Source organism: Ambystoma mexicanum, chromosome 4p (genome assembly GCF_040938575.1).
Source record: "Ambystoma mexicanum isolate Mex_15411 chromosome 4p, UKY_AmexF1_1, whole genome shotgun sequence".
Lineage (NCBI taxonomy): Eukaryota > Metazoa > Chordata > Amphibia > Caudata > Ambystomatidae > Ambystoma > Ambystoma mexicanum.
The window spans coordinates 1,235,277,009-1,235,303,346 of record NC_090927.1 but is presented as its reverse complement, the minus strand read 5'-3'; the positions used below and the strand labels follow the sequence as shown (position 1 = coordinate 1,235,303,346).

Genomic DNA, 26,338 nt, shown 5'->3' with positions numbered 1-26,338 from the left:
GCTACTGTATACCAGGTAATGACATCAAAAGCCCTGGCACGCACCATTTCAAGGTTTTCTTATCACATTTCAAGGTATGCATACCATTACCAGGTACAGCCTTCAATAAACCAGGTTTTTGCACCATTACCATTCAATACCCAGATACCCACACCATTGTCAGGGCTGTGTACAATTGGTATAACAGTGCCAATCTCCATGATTCAAATAAGAAAGCAGTGCCAGGTTGCCTGATGCCTAGATAGCACAGCAATGAAAGATTGATTACAACCAATTTGGTCATCAATGGCAGCTTCCATTATGCCCACTTGGCACCGAAAGCCCAGATATCCCAATATGCCAGGTTATCAAAAGCCACGGTGGATTTAAATGTACCAAGTTAGCACAGCGAGGCCATATTCCATTGTTTGCATTTATCACAATAAAGCAAGATACTTATGACCACCAGCAGAGTAATCCCAGACCTCAGTATGTTGGTTAGCCCTCCAAGACCTATCAGTGCTGTGTGTGCGCAATCAATGGTGGGGCAGTTTGTGTATGCACTGCTGGGGCTAGTGTGTCTTTGTACACTACACTGAAGTGTTGGGGACAATATGCTTGGTGGTTAGTTTGATTTTTGTGTACAGTACGATACTGTGGGCAGTGTGTGAGCATGTGTGCAGTGAAAGAGCCTGTATGTGAATGCTGAAGACGGCGTCAGTGTTTGCAGGGCAGTTTTGGGGCTGTAAGACTGTATGCAGTTTGGGGATGGTGTGAGAGCAGGGCGGGAGAAGGTGTGTGAATAGCAGGGGTGGGGCGGTGTACATTCATTGTGGATGATGCAAATGTAGAGCAGTGCTGGGGCTGTGTGCAGTGCAGTGGATGGTGAGTGTAGAGCAGTGTGGGTGTGCAGTGCAGTGGTGTGTATGAACTGTGCTTAGCATTGGAGCATGCAGTGTAGTGGAGAGGTGTATATGCACAGTGCGAGCGGGCGATGTGGGTGTGCAGTGGGTTGTTGTATACACAATGCTGGGGAGGTGTTTGTGTGTATGTGTGTATATATGTATGTACATGCACATACATGGCTAGGGTCAGCTCTGGCATGTTTGTCAAAGCACACTTGGACAAATGTTGTACCTGCTTCATGTTTTATAATGAAAGGAGGTCCATAATGGTGAACACATCTCGGAACACATTTCCTTTCAGTTTACCTAATAAATCTCACTTTTAAATTTTCGCTTTGCAAACTTAGCCAAAATTTAAAAATAAAAATATGTATATTCAAGTAATTACACGGTTTTTATCACTTCCTGGCACAATCATGCAGCCTCTTTGCACTCTTGTAATCAACAAACGTTTCGAAAACACACTCAAAAGCAGTCATTTGATCACTTTCAGTAGGATGGAAGTCTGAGTTGACTCTGCTGGAATAGGATGCAGCTGGTGCATCAACCCACTAAGCTATTGTATCACCAACATCATGTCAATGTAGTAAATGTCCAGCAAAATTGCACAAGCACACATTTACTGAGCGTATTTACATGTGTTTACGAGCAAAGTAGCAAAGCTGGGCTCTGTAGAATTTGGGTCAGTCTGGGAGGTAGCTCTGGGTTAGGGCCAGCTGCAGATGTATCAAGGCTGGTGGGGATTTTCAGCATGATGTTCGGGAGCCTCCTTTGTCTTACAACTGGTAAAAACAGTCTGAGGCGCAAGTGGGGTGTTTTTAAATCATAAAATGTTAAAAGAATACAGTGAGATGGTTAATAGCTGCATATTAAAACGGAAAATGCAGCCTGCAGAGGGTGCAAACACTAAATGTCCCCTATTAATTCCTCTTTGGCAGCATGATGCCAATGATTTGAAATTCTGAATAAAAAGGCAATAAGGTGCTAATAAAATTTCCGAGAGACTGCCAGAAGGTGTCGGTCTGCAATGTGCGTGCATTTAATGTCCCAAATCAAAGGGTTTTGTTTCGGTTTCATAAGATTTCCAACCCAGGGCACCTTCTCCTGGCCCCTAAAGCTCCATGGCACATTTCTCTTATCTGGGGTGTGAGTGGCAACGTCAGCAGGCAGCAGCTCTTCTCCTAGGGCAAGCAAATAGGTCCAGTTGGAAATGGGACAAAGAGGTAGCGTTTCCAGGGCTGGGGACTGAAAAGCTCCTTCAGGTCCAGGTTGAGAAACTGCAGCTCAGTCAAGACTCCTCTTGTTCAGGTGGTGAATGATGTTTTACTCGAGCACCTGTCTTTTATCCCTTCTTTCATTCTGTACCTGGGTCTTAATTTGCAGAGGAAAGGATGGTTAGGAAAAGTCACACCACTTGTTAAAAAAAAAAAAAGAAACAAAAAGAAAAACAATGTCTTCTGGTAACAATTGTCACATTTTATCTCAGTGGTGAAATATCAGTTTTGCACCAGATTTCTGGTCAGGCCCTCAGCATGAACTGCTAATGAAACACCCTCTTTCTTAGTGTGACGTTTTTGTATCCTGCTGGCACAAAAGCACAGGTCTCCTCTTCAACCCATCACATACAACAAATAACCAGTACGTGTTTAACAGGAGAGCAATTTTCACCTTGCTAAATCTAAATAAAGCAATTTAACAGTAAATGGGGGGGCAGGCCACTCTGAAATTATTTGGCACTCCAAAGATGCCACCGCCTGTGCTTTTGTCACAGACCAGTGGATGTGGTAAGGGCAAGGAGGGGTTAAATGGCTTTTATTTGCTTTTAATACATTACAAAATTACAGCCATTCTATTTGAATATTAATACCTTTTAAACTCTGAATAATAAAAAATGTACTTGGTGAGCTTAACATTACAATCTTTTCACTATCTTTGAAAAGGTGCTCTGAAGATTGCCTTTAATTTCTCTGATTTTCCCTCCAGCCTGTGACAGGAAGGTGGGAGAGGGTGCAACAGCATCCTGCTCTGCGCCCCTCGCCCCCTACCCCACAGAACAGTGACCTTAATGGTCAATTTATAGGAAGGACAGCACAAGCGGTTTACATTTCTAGCACTTGAGGGGGGGGAGAGGGGGAGGAAAGGCAGGTTTCTTCACAGAAGCTTATGCTTCCCAATTGTAAAAATAAACAGCCTTTCTTTTCAATTTCTTCAGATTCTGGGGCGATAAATCATATTGTATCCCCCTGCTTAAAATTGTGGGGGGTATTTATCCCCCCATTACCTATTCCCATGTACCCACCCCCTACTTCTGTTCCTATTCCCCAATCCATCTGTCCATGGCCATCAAATGGTGCAGCTAGAAGCAGCAATTTCTCCTCCTATGTTGTAGCTTGAAAATCCCTTGAGCTGCTCTACAACCACTATGATTTAATAGACCTGTTGGTATCCAGATCTATTAAAGGCATGTATGCAGAGACCCCCGTGCGTAATATATGCCATGTAAGTGCTAAAAATAACTGCTTTTGCTAATTTTTGGTTTTGTCCAGTTGCAATCCAGGTTTAACTTGCCTCAACTTAACATTGTCAAAGAAGGCTCATGGTCATGTGATACCACATACTTCCCATGTAATTTTGGTGAAACGACTTCACTGTCACTGTATAGCTAGATTTTTAAGTGCATTACATAGATGTCATTTTAAAATATATAGCTTTACTGCACTTTGTAGCGCTATTTTGGAGTATGTTGCATGTTTACAACTAATGCCTATGTATTTGCTTTTGTTTAGCAGATTCACCCTTTTTAAGCGTTCCTGATGTGGATTGTGAACCCCAAGGTTCTCCAGCCTGTGAATCGCTACTTGCACTCAACACTGAAAAGATTCTGGTATGTTTTCCACCTTTTCTTTGTAAAGGCCTGTACCCTCATAGCACTGACATTTTGAATAACCCTACAACATAAATTTGTGAAGAGCAAAGGTTAAAACTCTCGATTTCTACTCTTGGCAGTCAATGTAATTCATTGCATGTTGATGGGGCAATGGCAAATTGGTTGTTTGAGACGCTGTTCGCAGTGCTTAGTATCTTGGAATTGGGTGATCTATGAACACGTTTCATCCTAGGAGCTTGTGCAGCGCACCTATCAGCTTATTTAAGTTTAGAGGATGTTGCACAGGATAAATAAAGGTATTCCTTGAGGATTGCCTTGGGATCGAGACATTTAATATCCTATAGATAAACAATATTCTCTCGGACCTATGTGTGCATGTTATCAACATACATTACAATTAATTGGGGACATTTGGAAATCAAAACGGGGACCAATAAGTCACGTGGTTGGTATATCCATATTCTATTGTCTTTTGCATAGCGCTAAATGCACCTTGCATTCGGTTCAGAGCAATATATTTTGAAAGAGAAGTGGAACGGGAAGCAGTGATAGGATTGAGTTGAGGAATCTCTAAGATCCACACGCAATGAGCGACAGGTGAGGCTGAATTTCAGGAGATTCTATTGGAAGCCTAGATATAGTATGAGGTGGGAGCAGGGGTGTTGCTAGGTCTGGAAAAGACCAGGGGCTACGCTGATGTCGGAACTGTCGGGACTGGGGGCTAGCTCGCCTTTTGGTTGTAGCTCCTGAGATTCTATCTGGGGTTACAGCCAAAAGACCAGGGGCTATAGCCCTCTTAGCCCCACCTAGCAATGCCTCTGGGTGGGAGGCTTGATAATGTAGCTCTGCACCCACAATGTACAGGCCTTCTGTGGCACTAGACCAGCAAGGTCGGGGAAACTTGACCTTCAGTTTCTGGTTAGCTGCTGGTGGGAAGACCTTTGGTTGGATAATAGGGAGCATCACCATATATGGCTTGGTGGATCTATTTGTTATTAATCAGTAGCCACTTTAATGATTCAAAACCGCAAGTGATATGATTGTATTTTTTCAAGCCAAAAATGACGTGGGCAGTGAAGTTCTAGGCTGTCCGGTAATTGTGCAGCATGTTTGCAGGGAATGCATCGTAAATCCCATTTTAATCTTCAAGAAGGAAAGGCACAGTCATACATGGTAGACGTCTGCTTTCAAGACAGTACTAACCTGTCGGATGAATTATCGGACTGTTGAAGAATACTCACAAGTTTTAAGTTTCAGGAATAGGGCAGGGGATGACTCTAGACTAGCTGGCCAACAGAGCGTTAGAAAATTTGGATCAACCACCCTGCTAGTGTTATATCCATCGTTGAGGCAAAGGCGCTGGCTGCAATTCATAATTTCTTTTAATTTTCTTTTTAAACATTCTATATAGTGCGAACCAGGCGCCAAGGAGTGCTTCTCAAAATTCCATATATAACAATCAGGACAAACACTACAACTATTAAAAACCATACGAAAACACATAAAACAGCAAATCATTCAATAAAACATGAGATCCAATTAAAGCTAAAAAAAATGGCTTAAGACCAATTTAAAAGACTTCCAGAGCCATGTTTTAAATATTTTCCTGAATCTCAAGTAGTCCAGAGTCTTGTAAATATCTCTTGGCAAGGCATTCCAGAGAGATACTGCAGCCCCGGCAAAGGACATTTTTAATAGTGAAACCCTGATTGAACTTGCTTACTTCAACCAGAAGAGAATTACGGCTCCAAAGACCTATCAGACCTCCTGAGATCTTTCGTTTATTTGCAAACTAAGGAGGAGTCTCTAAATGGATAGTTTTATAGACAATACATAGAAGTTTAAAAGTTTAACGTTGGCCAATGCAAGGTTTTTAAAATGGGAGTAATATGGTCCAATATTGGGTCTCCAGAAACCAGATGGGCCGCAGCATAGAACACTGCTTATAAAGGGGCCAGAGTAGAATGTTGTATTTCTGTTAGTATAGAGTTCCCGCAATCCATTCAGGATAGCACCAGGGATTGTAGGAGAGTGGAAAAATGGCAAGTTAAAACAAAAGGTTTCACATGTCTCAAGGAATATAGATGAAAATGTGCAGGTTTCACCAAGGCATTAATGTGATGGACCAATGTTGGTTTAGCATCTAGTGTGTAGCCCAAGGATTTGACAGACTGGGGATAAGTCTGTGGGTGGGTGCACTGGGGATATTTGCATTAAAAAACCTGGTTGAGAAAACAGTTTGAGAACAAGAAAATAAAAGAAACTCATTCTTAGACTGATTCAGGTTAAAAACGATTTCAGACATCCAACTTCCGATGTCTAAAAGACAATTCCTTAGTAAAGACAGATCTTGTTCTGATGACATTCTCAAATATAATTGAGTATCATCCACATACTGATGAATTTCAATACCATGCTTTATGACTAGATTTCCCCATAGGCTCATATATAAATTAAAAAATATAGGAGATAAAATAGAGCATTGGGGGGGAAACTGTAGGGAACTAAAAATTGCTCAGAGCAGTTCTGGCCTATTACAACCTCTGTGGCCTGTCCGTCGGGAATTATCAGAACCAGTCTAAGTCTTAATTTTGTATTCTCATTTGATAAGATAGTCTCAAGGAGGATGTTATGGTCAATGGTATCAAATGCTGTGGGGGAGACGCTGTTGCGCGGCAATGAAGATGACCGCCGCCTGGAAAGCTCCGGTGACACCAGTATCCTTTATAATTTCCTGTGTTTAGCCGGCCTGCTCAACCCCGTAGTCGGTGCTACAGATGCATGAATGAGGGAGGCATAGACTGAACGTGGAGCCAACCCGTATCAGAATCCTTGAAACCAGAATAGAGGGAGATACTGCTCTGCCCCCTCCGACTCAGCCGCAGGGAAAATAGGCGCAAGGGTGCCAAGCCTTGACTGGATCCTATGAGTGGGATTGTGACCGCCAGGCGGTGCCCCTGCCTGGGTCGCGGGAGTGTGCGGCTTAGTCTGTCCCCAAGACTGTGATTCTGTAAATCCCCCTCCATCCCCCCCTGGAGAGGAAGGAGGCCGCCGCGCGGCTGATTGCCCCTCCCCCCGTGAAGATCCCGGCCAGGCAGAGGTGAGCCGTGGAGGGTGACGGCTGCCGGTGCTTTACTAGCGAGATGCCCAACAACGGCTCTGGTAACCGGCATCTCCGAGCGCCCCAGGTGAGCTCCTGCATGCGGTAGGGTCCGCCTCCGAGCACCCCTGCGGTCTGTAGCGCCTTCACGCAGAGAGAAGGGGACATCACTGCAGTGATGTGGCAACGCCATTACAACTGGTCGTCTGATCCACGCACATACTGGTGGAGCCTCGCTTCGACCACACCGGGAGCAGCCTGATGCAGCGGATGCCTGCTATTAATAACTCCTGATCGGTGTGACCCACAGTAAGCGCTCTGTATAACTTTGCCCCAGCAGCGTTTACTGTCCAAGTACCTGGAGAGACTTTGGGTGGATGGGGCTCCTCTCATATAACTGACTTCTTGGAGCCAGGTCTAACGGCTAGGGGGGCCGCTCTTAACCCTCACAACCTGAGACCAATCTGGGAGTGCGTAGTACCCCTCATTGGGGGCCTACATTTGACACCTATTGGAGGCACTGGTGCTGGGCTGCGGTTATAGGGCACATCCCGACCCCTGAAAGGAGTGCGGAAGGAGGCATCGTGGCACATACTAGGCTGAGTTACAGGAAGCCCTGCATTGTGGGTGAAGCAGTTGGCACACGGTTCTCCGCATAACGCGGGGACTCAAAGAACATAGTGAGAGATTATATCAACACTTGAAATGAGAATTGGCACCATGCTTGGAGTAACATAGCTACAAAAATAGGTGGCATTATCCTGGCGGATGGAGCAGAGGACCCTCTAGATGATCCTGGAGCAACATTCCTGGCCACTGGTGTGGGGGGGGGGACCCTAGATGGGGCGTGTAGGTTCCCTGCGCCCACCGCCACAGACTGGGCTAATATTGTCTGTAATACCTTGCATATAATAGATACATGCCTTTGTGGCAATATTGGTCGAGGAGGGTGCTGGATGCAACTTTGGTAAGCCATACAACCTTACACTTCGACCTGGTCAGGAAGTAAGTGGTGGGGGCAACGGGACAATGGTCAACCCTAAAAAACAGGCAAAAATGTACTAATTCCCTCGACTCGATCAGCCACAGTTGCCCCTTCCCTGGAGCAAACAAACACGTTGGCCCATATAGATGTGACCGCCTTGAACCAGACCCTGCTGTTTTCAAGAGTAGCACGGACAACCTAGTGGCAAAGATCGACGCCCTCACCTGCAAAGTCGACAATTCAGATGTGAAAATCGACAAGTTCTGTGGTCAAATGACTGAGCGGGAGCAGAGGATGGGGGAAGGGGAGGAGAAAGTAGCAACCCTACAACGAGAAGTGGCTGAAAAACAGCAATCTGTCAAAAAAGAGATTGCCAAGAACGAATACTTGGAGGGTCAATCCAGGCGGAAAACTACCCGTATCCTTGGGGTACCGGAGTCCACACCAATCGACAATATGGAAATGTTTGTGGAGAAATTGTTGGTGGAGATACTGGGGGAACCCCCCACTCGGGAACATGTATATGGTAGAGTGGGCTCACTGATCGCTGGCTGCGAGACCCTCCCCCTTCGCCCCCCCCCCATCGGGCTCCGGAACATCCCATCATAGCTAGAATCAACTACTGTGATGGGGATATCCTGCTTCGCTCTGTATGGGACAAGGAGCTGCAGTGGGGGTCCTCAACAATTCAGCTTCTTCCAGACTTCAGCCCTTCAGTGCAGGAAAAACGTAACACCGTTCAGTCAGTGAAGGAAATCCTACGTGGGGGAAAAATGTGCAATTCTTTTCTTTTTATATATATATATTTTTTTATTGATTTGGTTGCAAAACAAATACAACTTTTCAATATACAATTTGATCAATTTTACAATAAAATAGAGCAAAAAGAAAGGACAAAATAAAAAAAGGTGAACACAAGTGCTAATGAATAATTTTACAAACTAAATAGTCACACTTTCTATTAAAAGCAGTACCTTATAAAATTCTATTTTACAATACATTTAAATGACACCATATAGGAAATAAAGTTTCAACTAATGAAAAATACTGATTTAAAAGATGCCTATCTATGCTTTACAAAGTGTGATCATTGAAAGAGTTCACCACTCAGAATATACACACCTATTATGCTAGCTGCGTAATACATAAACATTTAGTTAGAGATTGTTAAGTAGCACCATTATATTTGAATATAATTGTATGTATAAAAGAAAACAAACAAAGCTCAAGTGTCTATTGGGCGGTTAACCTTTCTTCTGGCCTGAAACCGGAGCATAAATAAACCAGTACAATTTTCTTACGGAGTCCGCAGAAAGAACACATTCACTTAGATGAAAGAATGTCCAAATTAACAGAAATTGTACAATGGCTACTCTGTCAGAGTTTTTTGTTGCGCCAAATAGAAAGCACCTCAGGGTGTCTGTGTCTGATATTCTAATCTCCACAGCACTTTTTCAGATCTTTATCTCGTGCGTTGGATAATAGGGAGCATTCTGTTAAGATGCTTTACTGATTCAGATTGGCCCTTGAGCTGACAAAACCGACATACATCTGCTACTTGGTGTATCATTTTGCGTCTGGCTAAAATTTCTTTAGTCGGCCATCAATTTCATCTAAATCTCAAAAATGCGTGTCTTGAGTACCGGGGACGGCAATTTTACAAGGTAGGATTCAGGATTTTTGTATTGTTCATGATTATACGGATTATTCATAAAATCTTTATACTTTTCGCAAGTCTCTCTGGTGTCTATCCAATCCTTAAGCCAGTTTTTATGTTTTGGCTTTTGTGGGATTGGATACTAGAAGTTCCATACAAATGCCGGCCCCCTCCATATTGTTTGTGATTTTCATTTTTCACATAGACATGATTTTGTGATCTGACCTTTGTACTTAGGTGGATAAAACATTAATTCTCAGGTATCCTTATTATGAAACATTTCCTATGTGAAGAATGTGCAATACTGAATGGTATACCCAGCCAAACTTCGGGTACTGCATAATGGCTCGACGACCTTCTTCACCTCACCTGAGCACTCTCCCTGATGGCACCTTTATATCCTTTTTAGAACCTCATTATGGCGGCCTCGAGGGGTTACATTGAAGGCTCTTGGGGTCAGGAGCGGGACCGCAGAATAATATGCAGTGGCCGTCGCCACAAAGAGCGCTCTGGCCGCCCTCGGCGCTCCGTTAACCGTGGACACTGCAGTGGTTGTTAATGGGGTATGTTGTGGAAGGGGGTGGGATAAGGGGGCCGGTAGGTTATAGCTTCTGGCGTGGGTCGGTGTGGGTGGGCACAGGAGCTGAGTATATGGGTAGTTCATTTGTTCCAGTTTGTATAGGAAATAAAGGGAATGGCTCGAAGATCTGCACAAGGGAGAGATGTCTAACTCATGACTGGCACCACAATAATATATTACCTGTGCATAACTACGGGGTCCAGTTAATCAGGATCAATGTCTTGAGGAACCCAGGTCTACTATTTGCAATACAGGTATGCCTGACGTAAGTGAGAAACTAGGACACATTATCCATAATGTCGTGGAACATACGAGGGTTCATTAACCAGAAGAAAGCCTGATTAATCGCTAACTATAGCAAGAATCACAACATAAATATACTATGTCTGCAAGAAACGCACCTGGCTCGGGAAGCACCCCTTCCTAAGTTGCCTGGCTGGGCGTCCATAGGTACTGCTGCTCTTACACCACACATTCCGGGGGGGGTGGCGGTTTACGTACACAGCTCCTTGGAGTTCAAGCTGCATGAGCGCATTGGGGATGAGGAAGGGCGTTATATTGTGTTGGCTGGGGAAATCTCTGGTTCGAAGCTAATAGTAATAAATATAGATTCCCCAGATTTATTTTTTTCCATTAAAATGTGCCCATTACATCCACAAATTCCCGGGCTATAATATCATTTGTTTGGGTGATTTCAACATGGCCCTCACATTAACACTGGACAGGTCCTCTTCAGTGCAACAATCTCTGCCACGGGCGGCCCAGGCATGGTCAGCTATCACTAAATATCATGATCTCCATGATATGTGGCGAGAGATGCATCCTACAGATAGGGAGTATACTTTCTTCTCTGGGGTCCATGGCAGCTACTCGAGAATTGACTACATTGTGTCTACCTCATCCATAGTTCGGTGTGTGACGGAGGCCAGCATACTTCCCTAAACCCTCTCTGACCACTCCCCAGTTCTGATCCTCATAGCTGGCCTCATGGGTCCCCCGAAACAAATGTGCTGGCGATTCAGGGCCACAACCTTGGAAGACGTTGCATTCCGGGGGGGGGAAATTGGCCAAGACAAACAGAACTACTTTCAAGCCAATGTGGGCTTGGTACCCGACCCTGGGGTGATCTGGGAGGCCTTCAAAGTATATGTTAGGGGATGCTGTATATCGAAAGAGGGGGGCATGTTAAAAGCCTTGTGTAGGTCCATGCGGGCACTGGAGGGGACCATTAAGGACTTAGAGAACCAGCAAGGGACCCAAGACACGGTCCAGGTGCGCGACACCCTGAGAGTGCAAAGAGAAGAATTACACAATTTGGCAATTAGGGAAGAGAGATTCCTTGGCGATCCAATAGCTGCAACAAAGTACGGTGCGTGTGACCGTCCCAGTAGGACAGTTGTGTGGGCCATTAAACTGGAATATCAGGCAACACCCATTATGAAGGTCGAAGATTGTGATGGCTGCCCAGTCAGAGACCTAGAAGGAATAAATAATATTTTCGGTGAGTACTATGATCGGTTGTATACCTCTGCCCCAGCATAGGACATATTATAAGTCAATATCTGGACGAGATGGCCCTAGGGTGATTGGATTCAGACCAAAAATGCAGCCATAACGGAAAAAGAGATCCGCAAGGCAATATACTCACTCCCAAACGGTAAGGCCCCTGGAAATGATGGAATTACGGCCGAATTCTTTAAAGTTTACTTAGACCACCTTCTCCCAAGTCTGCGTGATATGTACGACAGTACCCTGCGTGTGGGCATCCTCGCGGCCTCTACAAGTACTGCCATAGTGACTGTACTCCTTAAGCCAGAGAAGGACCCCCGGAAATGTACATCATACAGACCATTGTCGTTAATTAACACTGACAATAAAATACTTGCAAAAATAATGGTGAACCACACATGCCAGCATTAGTCCTACCTGACCAGGCAGGCTTCATACCGGGTCGGTCGATCCAACACAATTTGAGACAGCTATTCACACTTATGCACAACGTCGACTTGGAGATCCCTGGGGTTGTGACGGCATTGGACACGGAGAAGGCCTTCGACTCCGTGAAGTGGCCTTTCCTGTTCGAGGTCTTTTGTCGCTCCGGTTTTGGGCTAAATTTCATACGCTGGATTAGATTGCTGTACACCGCGTCCAGTATATAGCGGGTTGGAGGTCCCATACAGATGATCCAACCCCCCCCCATTCTCACCTAGTCAGGGCGCTGGAGAGTCCGAATGACCTATTGGGAACACTCTGGGGCACCCGACAAAAGGTAACCTGTAAGCCCTGAGAACAGATCTCTGGGGCGACCGGGCCTGGGACCTGCTACTCCCCCGACTTCCCCATATATAATATCCAGGGGATTCCCCTCACATGTGCGAGAGCTTTCCAGGCACACTTCCAGAGATTATGGGTCCAGACACTAGGGGATCTAATACACGAGGAGCAGTTCATAAAATGGGAAAGCTTGAGTGCCAGGGGCGAATGGACAGCTGTGACGTTGCTTTTGTATTTCAGACTTAGGGAGGCACTGATATCCATATGGCCCTTGTTCTCCCAGGCTCCTACCCATCACCCAGTTTTGCAATATGTACTCAATCCCCTATCCACTAGGAAGCTGGTGTCAACCATCTATAAGATGATCAGAAGGAAGAGGGCGGTAGGCAGGGCAGACGTATAGAAATGGCTGGGAGAACGCTCTAAAGGTCGAGATACGTGAAGATCACTGGACACATATCGGCATGCAGACACATACATGGTCTTTAAACAGTAGATTCAAGTTTGATGGCCATTGTGACAGCTAGATACCTGATAGCTAGATCATGGGGGAAATGTACTGCACCTTGTTTCTCGAGATGTTTGGAGCTCATGAATGTATGTGAACTAAGGGAGACTTAGTATGCGTCTACACTCCCAGTCAGCAGCCGACCGCTGGACTACTGGCCCCTATTTCGACAATACTTCTCAGATCTGAAACAAAACAGGCTGGCAATTGAGTGACGCCTGCTATACAAAAGGATTTAAGCCAATAAGAGAGTGGAACTTCAATGGTAACAAGAACGTCAGAGACTAATTGAGTGGGCATGTAACTGGTGGGAAACGGCCAATGAAGCAACACTACCCTTCATGCTGTGTATGTTGATGAACTTGGTCAACGCTATAATGGTTCCCATGACATGTTGGAATGTTAAAAAATTAAGATGTCTTATTGTGTACGGTCCAGATTCAGCAATACCTTTTGTGCACTACCACGAGCCTGGTGGGGGAGGGCAGGAGAGGGGAGAGGAGGGTGGTGGGATTGCCTATTGATATGGTTTCTGTAACTGGTGTTTAACTGTTAAATCAACAAATAAAGTTAAAAAAAATGTGTATTGAATGCTGTGGATAGGTGGAGTGAAATCAACGGGCCGGATCTGCCATCATGGAACATTCGGTACACATCATCAAAAATATGTAGAGTAACAGTTTTCTGTGCTGCAACCAGTTTGGAAACCAGACTTGGTGGGAGGGTAGTAAATTCTGTTCCATAATCCAGCTGTACACTTGATCAGAAACTACTCTTTCAATAACCTTGCCCCAAAAGGAATGGAGAAAACTGGTCTATAATTGGACAAGTCATCAACGTCTAATTTACACGGCTGTTTTTAAAGAAACTGTAAAGCATCACAAATCTAAGGGAAGGTGAACTAATTGGCCTAAAGAAAGGACAACAAATATTGGAGTTGTACTTTATTTTAGATGCTGGGCAAGGGTCATCAAGGTAGGTATGTAGCTTTGTTTTTTGACATTAATGTCTTAAACTTATTGTCAACAGGAAGGGCAGTGGATGTTGAAGAGGCAATTTCAAATTCAATGGTGTTCACAGGTGCTTTGTTGTAGTTTAGTGTGTAGACTGGTGTCTGCAGCATACATATTGAAAGCAATATTGTAGCTACTGATGACCTTTGCTAGTGGATCAATTTATATCTGGAATAGGATAATCCAACAAGCTAGCAGCTGTAGCACTCCTCAATTGATCCTTCATCAAATAACTATTTGGGCCTCAGAGAAGTTGCTAAAGAAACATGAGCAAAGATGACTGCTTGAGGTTGGTGCTCTTAAACTCACCATAATATCCTTCTGAAAGATCCTGGCAAACCGCACTTAAGGGTGATGGTACTGTGCCTAGCTGAAAGTGCAGGGGATTGAAGAGGTGTCCAAAGTGAAAAATGTGTCTCCCCCAAAGTGTGCCAAACCAGCTTCTCCAATGGTTGCTTCCTATCCTTCTGCCTACGTGTGGTGTTAGTGGCCTCAGAGGCTGCATCATTCTTACTGACTGACCCGCTCAGTGGGATCCTTGCAGCTTGTCAGCGCAGGGGAATGGGCGTTGCACCTTTTCCAGGATAACTCTGGGCGAGAGCCCTTATCTCCCCACTGCTCATTGGTTGCCTACTACGTTTTGGCCTCCTATAGGCGGTGAGTGTGGAGGCACCTGCCCGGCCTCCCTTGGGATTGCTATTTGGCATCTGCGTCTGTTTTTGGAGTTCTACAGTGGGTGGCCATGGATCGGAAGGCACTGCCTGGGACACAGCAACACGAAGATCGGCCTGTGTCTTCTTGTGCTCTTTAGGGAGTCGAAAACTCAATATCACTCATACAACAAATCTGGTTCGTTCCTCTTTCCAAGGTTATATTACATTTTCCTGGCTCTGCATTGCCCAGCATCAGCATGTCCCATTCAGACACTGGGACGAAGCAAGCCAAGCTGGAAACTTAAACAATGAAGCTGTTGAAGCTTGAAAAGCCCCAGCCGGATCGAAGAACTGTAACTGAAGCCACCACAGAAGAACAATACGCTTCACATTTTAAAGAAATCCTTAGGATCTTAGAGGAGCGATCCAAACATTGTTTTCCAAACTTTATGCTCTGTCTGCTAAAGTTGAGGCATCTCAGCACATGGTGCATCAACTTTATGGACATCTGACGGAAGATCAACGTTGCAGAGATGTAGGGTACTGTGTAGACGCACAGAACTGATATGCCTGCCGATAAGAATCACCTGGCCCTTGTCCAGGTGAAGATCTAGAATCTGGAATCCAGGCTTAGATGTAACAACGTACAAATGATGGGTCTTTTGGAGATGGTGGTGCATAACTCTCTAGAGTGTTTCTTTGGAAAAGACTCTTCCAGAAATCCTACGAGAACCTGTTCCCACCCTTTCCCTCTCAATCTCTACCGCCCTACCCGTCTCTCCCTCTCGATATCTCTCCTCCTTGCTGTGTCTCCCTCTGTACTCACCATCCCCTCTCCCTTTCCTTCTCAATCTTGTCCCTCTCGGCCCCCCTGTCCCTTCCCCCTCTGCCTCCGCCCACCTCTCGTTCCTTCTCTGCCTCTCCCCCCCACACCCCCCTCAGTCCCACTCTGCCTTCCCCCTCTCGGTTCCCCTCTCCCTTCCTCCCTCTATGTCCCCCTCTCCCATCCTCCCTCCTTCTTAGTCCCCTCTCCCATCCTCCCTCTCGGCCCCAGTCTCCCTTCCTTCCTCCATCCTCCCTCCCTCCCGGGCACTCGACCCTTCCGCCCTCACGCCGTCTCCTCCCCCACCCTCCCTCTTGGTCGCTTCTACCTTCCTCCCTCCCTCCCTCTTGGTCGCTTCTACCTTCCTTCCTCCCTCCCTCTCGGTCCCCTCTCCCTTCCTCCCTCCCTCTCGGTCCCCTCTCCCTTCCTCCCTCCCTCTCGGTCCCCTCTCCCTTCCTCCCTCCCTCTCGGTCCCCTCTCCCTTACTCCCTCCCTCTCGGTCCCCTCTTCCTTCCACCCTCCATCCCGGTCCCCTCTCTCTTCCTCCCTCCCGGTCCCCTCTCCTTTCCAGTCCCCTCCCGGCCCCCTCTCCCTTCCTCACTCCCTGTCCCCTCTCCCCTCTTTGCCTCCCTCTTAATCGCTTATACCTTCCTTCCTCCCCCTCAGTACCCTCTCTCCCCCCCTTCCTTCCTTCCTTCCTCCCTCCCTGTACCCTGTCCCTTCCTCCCTCTTGGTCCCCTCTCTCTTCTTTCCTCCCTCCCGGTCCCCTCTCTCTCCCACACTCCCTCCTCCCTCTCTTCCTTGCCCTCTTGGTCCCCCTCTTTCTCTCCCTCTCGCCCTCTCGGTCCCCCTCTTTCTCTCCCGTGCTCCCTCTCGGTCCCCCTCTCTTCCCTTCCCTCTCTCCCTCGCGATCCCCCTCTCTTCCCTCTCTCCACCCCCCCTCCCTCTCGGTCCCCCCTCTCTTCCTTTCCCCCCCTCTCTCTCTCGGTCCTCCTCGTTCTTCCACCCCCCCTCTCCCTTTCGGTCCCCCTCTCTCCCTTCCCTCACGGCCCCCCACTTTCTTGTCCTTTCCTCTCTTCCTTTCGTCTTCTTGTCTCTATCCCTCACTTTTGATTATGGAGACTGAGATCGGATCTTGAGAGCGGTCAGAAAAATGGGGGAGAGCTGAAACGATATGTGTGGCTTCAGATCTTTGTCTTCATGCTGACGGCGTAAGCCGTCCAGAGGAAATGAAATGAGGTGAAGATTATTTTCTAGAAGTCTGCTACTAAATACTTTTTCCATCTAAGTTTGAAGATCGTTTATAAATATGAATTTTTCTTCTTCTCAACCGCTGATGAGGCGCTTCATTTCATAAGTCTGCAGCACTCTACAATTCGTCACGCGCAAAATAGGCTGATTGACTGTGGCATCCCTTGCATCTTCTCTGATTTTAACTTGCTACGCTAATTGCACAATTACATTTAAGATTAAATGTCTGCTCGGCACCAAGTCCCTGAGAGTAAAACACAGATTTTGCTGTTAGTTTGAGCGTTGATTTTGTGTAATCCTGTATTTAAGCCTAACTTCTGCTCAGCTGAAACCTATCACTCATTTAGGAGTGTTGAACAAGAGATTGGAGTGCAAAACCATTCCACAAGCATTTGTGGGTGGTCACTTGGCAGGGTCGGGTTGTTTTATATGTTGCTATGGGAAGTTATAACTTTCTGATTTTCTTTTTGTGATGATGCAAGATGCTTTGATACATACTAAACTATCTGGGATGAGCCGCAGGTTAGTAATGCTTACTCTTTGCTCTCAGACTCAGGTGGGCAATTCGTCTTGCCCCATGGTCAACTCTTTGGATCCAAGTCACTTTGGTCAATGTTTACATTCCCAATTATGACACTGTATATTGTGGCGTACCGTTTTTGATAAACGGCACGGGTAGCATAGCTCAGTGTCAACACGCTTGTCTTGTAAGCAAGACGACTGGAGCAACACATTTTTGAATCCTGCCGCGCTTAGAAACCTCTTCTGTATTAAGCGTGCTATAAAAACAATTATAAATGTAGCCCTTTCTGATCCACCTATCCTATTTGGGGCTGATTTTAAGACTGTATTGGATGTGGCCCTGCATCACTTCCTTTCCCTAAAGCGGTTCTCTTCCAAAGCCACACTGCATTTTAAGACCCTAATGTCATTTTGCACAGTGGATATTGGGTGCTGTAAACATGACATTGACTTCATTGTTTGGCACATATTACGCCACCAGACTGGAATATTGGTTGACCACGCCACATCTGTTGCAGACCATGCTGGGTCGTGACACATTGTAATCATTTTCCTCTTTCAAACACTATCTCTTACAATAGTCACAAATGATGATGAACAAACTGCAGCATGTCAAATTTTACATCCCATGCTAACTTTACATAAAAACCAGGCAAAATATGTAATACATTACAGGTTGCCAGTATAGTTTTAGCGAATATGTTTCTTTGTTAATTTGACATTTGAGTGTATAGAGCGGCTTAGTATGAGGAACCGAAAAGAGCGGAGGACTGTGGAGAGCGGAGGACTGTGGAGAGCGGAGGACTGTGGAGAGCGGAGGACTGTGGAGAGCGGAGGACTGTGGAGAGCGGAGGACTGTGGAGAGCGGAGATCGGGTGGAGAGCGGAGAACTCTAGATAGCGTAGGACTGTGGAGAGCAGAGGACTATGGAGAGCGGATAAGTATGGAGAGCGGGTGAGAGCGGAGATCGGGTGAGAGCGGAGATCGGGTGAGAGTGCGGAGAGCGGCTTGAGAGTGGAGAACGGACGAGAGTGGAGAGCGGATGATTTTGAGAGCAGATGAGTGTGGGGAACGCATGAGTGTGGGGAGCGCATGAGTGTGGGGAGCGCACGACTGATTATGGACTGAACGAGTGTCCTACCTCGACCAGTATGCAGACTGGACGAGTGGATAAACTACACGAGCATATAGTCTCGACAAGTGTCTAGACCTGACGAAGTGTGCGGTCTGGACGAGGGTGCGAACCAAAAGTAGGGTGCGGACTGGACGAATGTGTGGAGCGGTTGAGTATGAGGAACGGGCGATTATGTGCAACGGACGATACTTAACATGCCTTGGAATGAAGGAAACTCTTGAAAACATACATCACGCCACACCCCACGCTTACCCTCTCCCTTACACCACCACTCATCTAGAACACAGAGATAGTATGACACCATTCGGTATAACTGTTCTCATATCTACATCTCCCGCTTACTCCACATCACTCTAAGTAAACATTGCTGGTTTCTCACCACCCAGCCAGGCGTTCTTCTCAGGCCTAACGCAGCTCGTTCCGGATAAAGCCGACCAGAGTGAACACATACTCCTGATCTCTCAACCACCACACCTACAGCTAAGAAGCAGCTACCACTTGTTTTCGCACCAGCTGCACACATATAGTGCGCACACGCACTTTTTGACTCCCCCCTACTCTCTCTACTGACCCGAACTTCGGTTCCCAAGGGCGTTCAACCTACCAGCGCCTTCAGACCATACCAATGGTATATAAGGCGCTATATAAATGCAAAATAACATAACATAACATTTCTCCAGTAGTTTGTTTGGACCATGCGCCCTTTTATATTACTGCAGACAATTCTCTTAACATGGACATAACCGGTGACATTGCTACAGTGGGAAGCTGTCTGATGATACATTTCGCCTCCCATCAGCTATGAGCTGTACAACAAACAAGGGGTGTGTACTTGGTTATATGAATTAATCTAGGTATGACCCCCCCCCCCCCCCACGTTCACGGGCGTACAGAGCTAATAACTGCCTGCCATCCGCAGCAAAACGGAGGTGTGAGAAAAGCAAGGGCCTCGCAAAGGCTCATGGCAGTTACCGGCCTTGTACTCGTGGGGATCACTGGTGAGTAGTTGAACAATATTTTTTTTTATGGGAAAGGAAGCTGCGCGTATTGTGCGGGCCCCATTGGTTATGAACAACGAAGTTGTGTGCCACTGTAGTGAATGGAGGAGGGACAAAGTCCCACTCCTCTTTCTATGATGGTGTGGGTGAACATAGTGTGGCAAGCTGGGAGGAAGAGGTCCCGGTGACTGAAGGAAGTGCGTAACTCTTTGGGAGCGCACATAGCGGGCAAAGGAGGTGGCATGAACACAAAGACGGCCCCCTGGAAAGTGGCGCATAGAACATGGGCGTTCACTGGCAGATTCTGCCCTATTTCTCAGCCACCTGATTGGCTGAGCACCCTTCCCCCACATCCGAATACCGAAGGCTAACTTACCGTCTGCAACCGCAATAGACTTTGTTCAGCTGCGTACTAGTGCGGACAGACTTAATACATATATGATGGAAGCAACTTGAGGTGAAGGCAGGTATGCATAGTACAGAAGAGACTCGGGGCCCAACAGAACTATTACAGCATCTGCTGAAGCAAGTGGAAGCAGCGCGATCAAGCGTAGATTCAATTGATAATCGTGCAACTGCAAAGCATGCAACTCTTGAGACCCTACCAGAAGACATTCGGTTGCATTCTGGCAGACTATCTAATCGGGACCATCTCATTTTGGCAGTGGAAGGAAGAATTGAAGGCCTTGAACATTTACAAACATGTTGTCAAAGCAGCCGCTGCCAAATGATCATTTACACCGCCACTGGAATTTCTGCTGGCACTTCAGATCAGGCTGAAAAATCCAATGAAAATCAATAAACGGGCATTTATGTGTGCTTCGACATAACCACACACGCTAGCTTCTTCAACATGCAGAAAATAATATCCTTATACTTTTTTCTTTCTGTGAACTTTTCAAAGGCAACAATGTAAATGTGAAAACATTTATTGGATTATGCCCAGCACTCGGCTTTTATATTCGTCAGAAGTGATAATTACCAAAGATAGCAGGACAACTGAATATCCATTGCATGAGCAACTCAAAGCATTCTTAGACATGAGATGACAAAGCAATGGATGTCACTGGTCCGTTGGATAATGCATGCGCATTAAATACAACTATTGCGATAATTGTGAATGATGTGCCCATTACCCAGTTATATTATGGGCTATATAAAGAAGCACTCGTCGTATTAAATCAATGTTCTGGACAGTAACATAAAATGTATTTCATTATAGCCAGTCTGGTGAATTTCAAGCGCTACAACAACCCTAAGCATAATGATATTTGGCAGTATATACAGCTTAAATGTTGATAAGAGAAGGCTGTAGAATTGCAAGCTTTGCATAGGCTGACATCTATTGGTTGGTGCGGAGTATTGCATGACTTGTTTCCAGAAAGGGGAGTTAGTTGACAGGGCGTGTTTGTAATATTATCCCAAGTGTGAGGTACACTGTACCAATGGTCTTCACGCATCGAGGTCCTTTGTTTTTTTTCCGCCTTTGTGGTAGGTCGCTCTATGCAGAGTTCCTGGATTACTGGCCTTTGCTATTATAATTAATACATATGCATGTATATCGCTCCCTTCTTATTTTCTATCGTTCTACACTCGATGGTACTCAGCGATATTGCCATCAAGACACAAAGCAACTTGACGACAGTCTTCGACTTCCAACTCCTTGCAGTCTTCGGCCTACACCAGGCTGCGACCTGTACAGTGGGGAGGGCGGGTTGACCTATTACATTGCCTTTAGAGAATGTCTATTCCCCTGTAATAGGAAATATCTGTGGAAGGACATGCATAGCATGTGCAACCAGTACGACGTTCATTTACCCACGTTTTTTTTCTGTCTGCACTTTTTGCCAAAAAAATGTTTGTCCGAAAAAAATGTTCAAGAAATATGGGGGTGGGGTAGTATGTAGGGAATGAAAGTGCAAAGGTTTTTTTTTTTGCAAAGAATTGTCAGCAAAAAGTGCCACAAAAACGAATGGCTGATGAATGAACCGTGCAACCACCGTCTTCCCAGGAATCACTTACAAAAACCTCTTTCGTCCTAAAGCATTGAAAGACAGACGCACTAAACTGTGGCCGGTTTACACTATGCAAGCCGTGGCTTTATCAGACGGCTCCACCGGCACAGAGGAGTCCGAGAAAGAACAGGGCAGCTACGATGCACAAAGTGACGCTAGTCCTCCGCTCCAAAGGCAGGCCGTCGGTCCTGCGGTGGAGACCACACCCAGTGACAAAGGCACACATAAACATGGGGAGGGGGCACAAACATCTAACCCACAACCCCCAGCCAGACTTCGTCAAACCTGTTGAACCATCGGCACGTGGTATCTCGAGACGCAGCATCTAGTGCTTCTAACTCGACGCATCTTTAAGTCTGCTGCAACCACTTAAAAACGTTTGACGCAAGACCTACAAAGCAAAAAGACACTGCGCGATCCAACTGCCATGCATAAATCAACGGTTACAGTTTCCTCAAAACCCATTGCCAAACAGGTGCCAAAACAACCATCCGGACTGTTGAAAGAGTCAAGTAGCGTAGACACAAACTGTCAAGAGTCGCACAAACATCCGTCAAAAGACACACACTACACTTCAGCTATGTCCCTCTTATTTGAAGTGTTGCATAGGGATCCCATTCTTACTGATCCTGAAGCAATTACTTTTCCATTAAAAATACATCTAGATCAGGTGCATGGACAAAAGATGTTTTAAAAGACAACGGCCAAGGTTTCTTGTGTTTGTACATTTTTTTAGAACGTTACCCAGGTAAGCAAAAATACTGTGACATGGGTGAGGATCAACCACCAGCTAAGTCACCCAGACTTGATGGGGAACCTGCGTCACTATCTCATGGCATAGCTCATATTTATAAATATAACGGGGATGTGTTCATTGGTGATCATGGCACTTTATATGATGATCCCACTGACGATCCTGATGATGACCAGATAATTATCTATTACCATCACATGATGTTGACGATGAACCGGTTGATAACACCCCTATAGACGAGCAGATCCTCTATAAGGACTTATTTATGAAAGCTGCAGACCATTTTAAAATACAAACTCATGAGTCTGTAGAGCTATAGATTTTGTTGATGATATTTTTAATGAAAAAGGCCTGTGGGACAGTTTGTTCCTTTTGTTACAGTCTATAACCAAACGTGTACAACCTTTTTTAGTAACCCCCTCACTTACTAGAGCAGTAAATCCATGGATTGAGAACTTTTAAACTTGCTCCTATTGGCTGTTTGTATATAAGGGGCCACCTCAAACCTAATTTCCTGATGGTAACAGCCACACGAAAAAGGGCATGAACACTACGAGAGCGTCAGCTGAAGCGTCCCGTGATAAAGCAATAAGGGAAAAAGGTCTCAAATTCTGCGGCACACCTGGTCAGAATTGCTAATACAACTCTGTTAGTAAGCTATATTAGAGCACAGCAGCAACTAGACTTTGTTCCTGAACCCTTCTGTTTTCAGATTCTAAAAACTGTATCGGAAGGCAAACAAGTTGCCAACAACGTAATTAAAAATTCTTTAGACACTGCGAAAACAGCAGGAAGGATGGTGGCACAAGGCACTGTTCAACCAACACTCTTCGCAATTCTGGCTTAAAGCTAGAAACTGAAGCTACTCTCATTAAAATGCCCATAGAGAGCAATGTATTATTTGGGAAGTAGTGGATGATGCTATACAAATTCCAAAAAAGAGCATGAAACTTAACATTAGGGCAAATTTCAAATAAGCCTTCTGTTCAACGTGGTGCTTTTAACACTATTTCGAGAGCAAGGCTACCCACAAACATCCCAACATGGTTACAGTCGGGGATCTGCATCTTCCCCATGGTATTCCCCACAACCACAATCCACCTTTCAAAGGGGTTATAAGCCAGGAAGCAGTCATGGTAGAGGTATAGCCACAATAGGCTCCTCAGCCCCTACAAAACAGTGACTCACCCATTCAGGTTCCCTCCCCTGTTTCTCCAGTAGGGGTCACATTTCTCAATTCACCCACACATGGGAGGGAATTGTAACAGACTATTGGGTGCTGTTGACTGCTTCCAAGGGATACACCATTGAGTTTCTAGAAGAACCTCACCATCATCTGCCAAGACACAGGAAAATGTTGCTGGAGCATCAGCTGATTCTCCGAGCCGAAATACAATAAGAAGCAATAGGGCTTGTCCCTCCGCACAGTGTAAACAATGGTATTTATTAATATACTTCCTTGTACCAAAAAATGACTTTACCAAACACTATGTGTTAGTCCTGCACCCTGCAAATGCATGACAAACCACAACATTTTGGAAGACAATCCTTCAAGAGGTAAACCCACTCCTAAAACATAAAAGGGGGGATTAGATGGCAACATTGGACATGAAAGATGCATACTTTCATATTTCAATGTTGCCAGTGCACCGAAAGTGCTTCCCTTCAGCATAGCCTCAGTGCCAAAGGTGGTCACAAAGGTACTAGGAGTAGTGGCAGCACACAGGCAGTCCATTCCAGTGTACCCCTATCTAGATGACTGGCTCATAACAAGAGACGCATGCAAATGTGCCAGCAGCACCCTCGGGCCACATTCAACCTGTTTCAGTTGGGGTTCTTAAACAATGATAGTCTTGTCCCCAGTCATGTAAAATTCCTAAGTGCACTAATTCGGACACAGGATGCTCTAGTCTTTCCTTCCAACTAAAGAGTACAAAACATGCTGTGTTAACTTCCTTAATAAGTGGCCGGTCGTCCGATAACCATGCAAAAGGGAATGTGCCTTCTTGGGATGATGGCTTCATGCATCTTTCTGGTTATGTATACAAGATGGAGCATGCATCCAACGCAAGAGTGGCTAGTGAATTGGTGGTCTCAAGCATGCAGTCACTGGGACAATCTAGTGGTCTTTTCACAATCTCTAGTTCAAGCACTGGACTGGTGGTCAAGGAAGAACATGCTAAAAGGAAAACCCTTTCTCAACCCTGCAGTAGAAGCCACTCTAACAGACGCATCACTTTCAGGATGGGGAGCACATTTTCTTCGTCAAACAGCGCGCAGCATGTGGACACAATGGCAAAGAAGCATATCAACCTTCTTGAATTTCAGGCAGTTTTCAAGGCCCTATTAGCGTTTCACTATCAGTTAGCGGGGAGAACAGTTCTAGTCCTCATAGATAGCACTACTGCCATGTTTTACATAAACAAACAAGGCGGGACCCACTAAGTCTGTTCAAACTAGCCCAAAAAATGTGAACCTGGTTGCTGAACCAAAACATATTCTTCCTATCGCAACATGTTCCAGGGGAACACAACTATCTAGCAGATGGGCAGTTAAAGACATTTTACGCAACGTCTTAAAAGAATTTGGGCACCCAAGCATATATCTCTTCACAACACAAGAGAACTCACAATGCTATGATTACGCACCCTGGTTTCCTCATACAGGGTCCAAGGGCAACACACTGTGGATCAGTTGGTGCAGGAGATTTGTGTAACCCCACCATCACCACCACCACTGCTCCACAAAATGCACAAGGAGCATCTCACAATGTTCAGAATAGCATCAATGTGTGCCCGCCAAACTTGATTTTCACACCTACTCAAAATGTCACTTTGTCCACCAGTTAAACTTCTGAGCCCTATCAACATGTTGTCTCAGCATCAGGGGCCAACATTCCATCCATGTCCTCACACATTGAACTTAACAGCTTGGTTCCTGAAGTCAGAGCTTGGTTACTTAAATCTACCTCAGTGATGCATGGACAAGCCTAACATTGTTACTTCAACAAGTGGAAGCGCTTTGTCTTGTGGTGCAAAAGGCAACACGTTGACCTAATTGACTGTTTACCTTCCAATATAATACACTATCTACTGTATTTGTTATACTCCGGCTTATTCTTTAATTCTCTTAGTCTACCTGGCTGCAGCATATTCCACCACACAAAGTAAAGTTTCTTGGTGGAAGGTCCCTGTGGTTAAGGCTTTCATGGAAGGGGTGAAGGGGTTCTATCCTCCAATTTCATGGGGCCCCTTTTGAACTGATCCATACAGCTAGTCTTAAAACATCTCACCTTCAAGGCGGCTTTTCTTAAAGCCATCGCCTCAATAAGAAATTCGGAGAACTGCATGCTCTCTGTTCAAGACCCATTTGTAGTCATTCATAAAGACAAGGTAGTGTTGAAAACGCATCCATGTTTGTCTCTGAGATGTATTTCTAAATTTCATGTTACTTAATTTATAGAACTTCCAGAGTTATTTCAGAACTTTCAAAATGCAACGAGAAAAACATCCATTCACTTGATCTTAAGATAGCAGTAATGTACTACCTAGACAAACCAAAACCAACAAGGAAAATTGATCAATTCTTTGTTTCCTTAGCTGCTCACATAGCTTTTGTCACTTGTTCACTTGGGCACCGTTCCGTCGTCTCACCCTTGGACTACGGGCTGCTGTTAGAGACCTAGCCATTTTCTGCCTACCTTCGATTTGGCAATAAATGCACACATGCATTTTACACTCCTTTCGTTACAGTTCATCACAAACTACGGTTTTACAAAGGGCGTTCATCCACCACAGTGATTCAAGGCCATCCCAATGCCAGTAAGCGCTACACAAATATCACTAACATAACACATGCCCTGAATATTGACAACCCTGCATTCTTCACACGGATATCCTCTATTCTTTCCGGATGGGAGACTCTAATTGTATTTTACACCTGAATCTTGATATGCCCAGAATTAGGGGCAGAGTGTTGGGGAGGGCCTCCAACACATTGTTGAAAGTAATGGCAGAGCACAGATTGGTAAAGACTTGGCAACACCTGCGCCACGAGAATAGAGGCTATTCATTCTACTCGGCGGTGCATGGGACCTTTAGTCGTATATATTTTGGCTTTATGCATGCTGATTTGGGGGGGCTGGGGAGGGCATGTTCTCCAAACAGAATATTTGAATGGGTCACTATCTGACCATGCTCCATTGCTCAGAACACTGAAATGGGCTGATGTCGGGCCCCAATCCCCACTTGGAGGCTCATGACAGAGATGCTCATGTATGTGGCATTTGATCACACAATA

General features: G+C 45.5%; 1 protein-coding gene across 5 annotated transcripts in view; it reads left to right on the top strand.

Moving 5' to 3' along the window:
• The window catches only part of TTC13 (tetratricopeptide repeat domain 13), a 1,871,796-nt gene that overhangs the window by 258,089 nt on the left and 1,587,369 nt on the right, over nucleotides 1–26,338 (top strand). For 4 of the 5 annotated variants that reach the window (XM_069606895.1, XM_069606894.1, XM_069606892.1 and 1 more), the window contains exon 2: nucleotides 3,671–3,768. In XM_069606895.1, the coding sequence (XP_069462996.1) occupies nucleotides 3,671–3,768 (98 nt within the window). The remainder of the gene's footprint in view (nucleotides 1–3,670; nucleotides 3,769–26,338) is intronic. The other variant, XM_069606893.1, reaches the window with a different exon arrangement.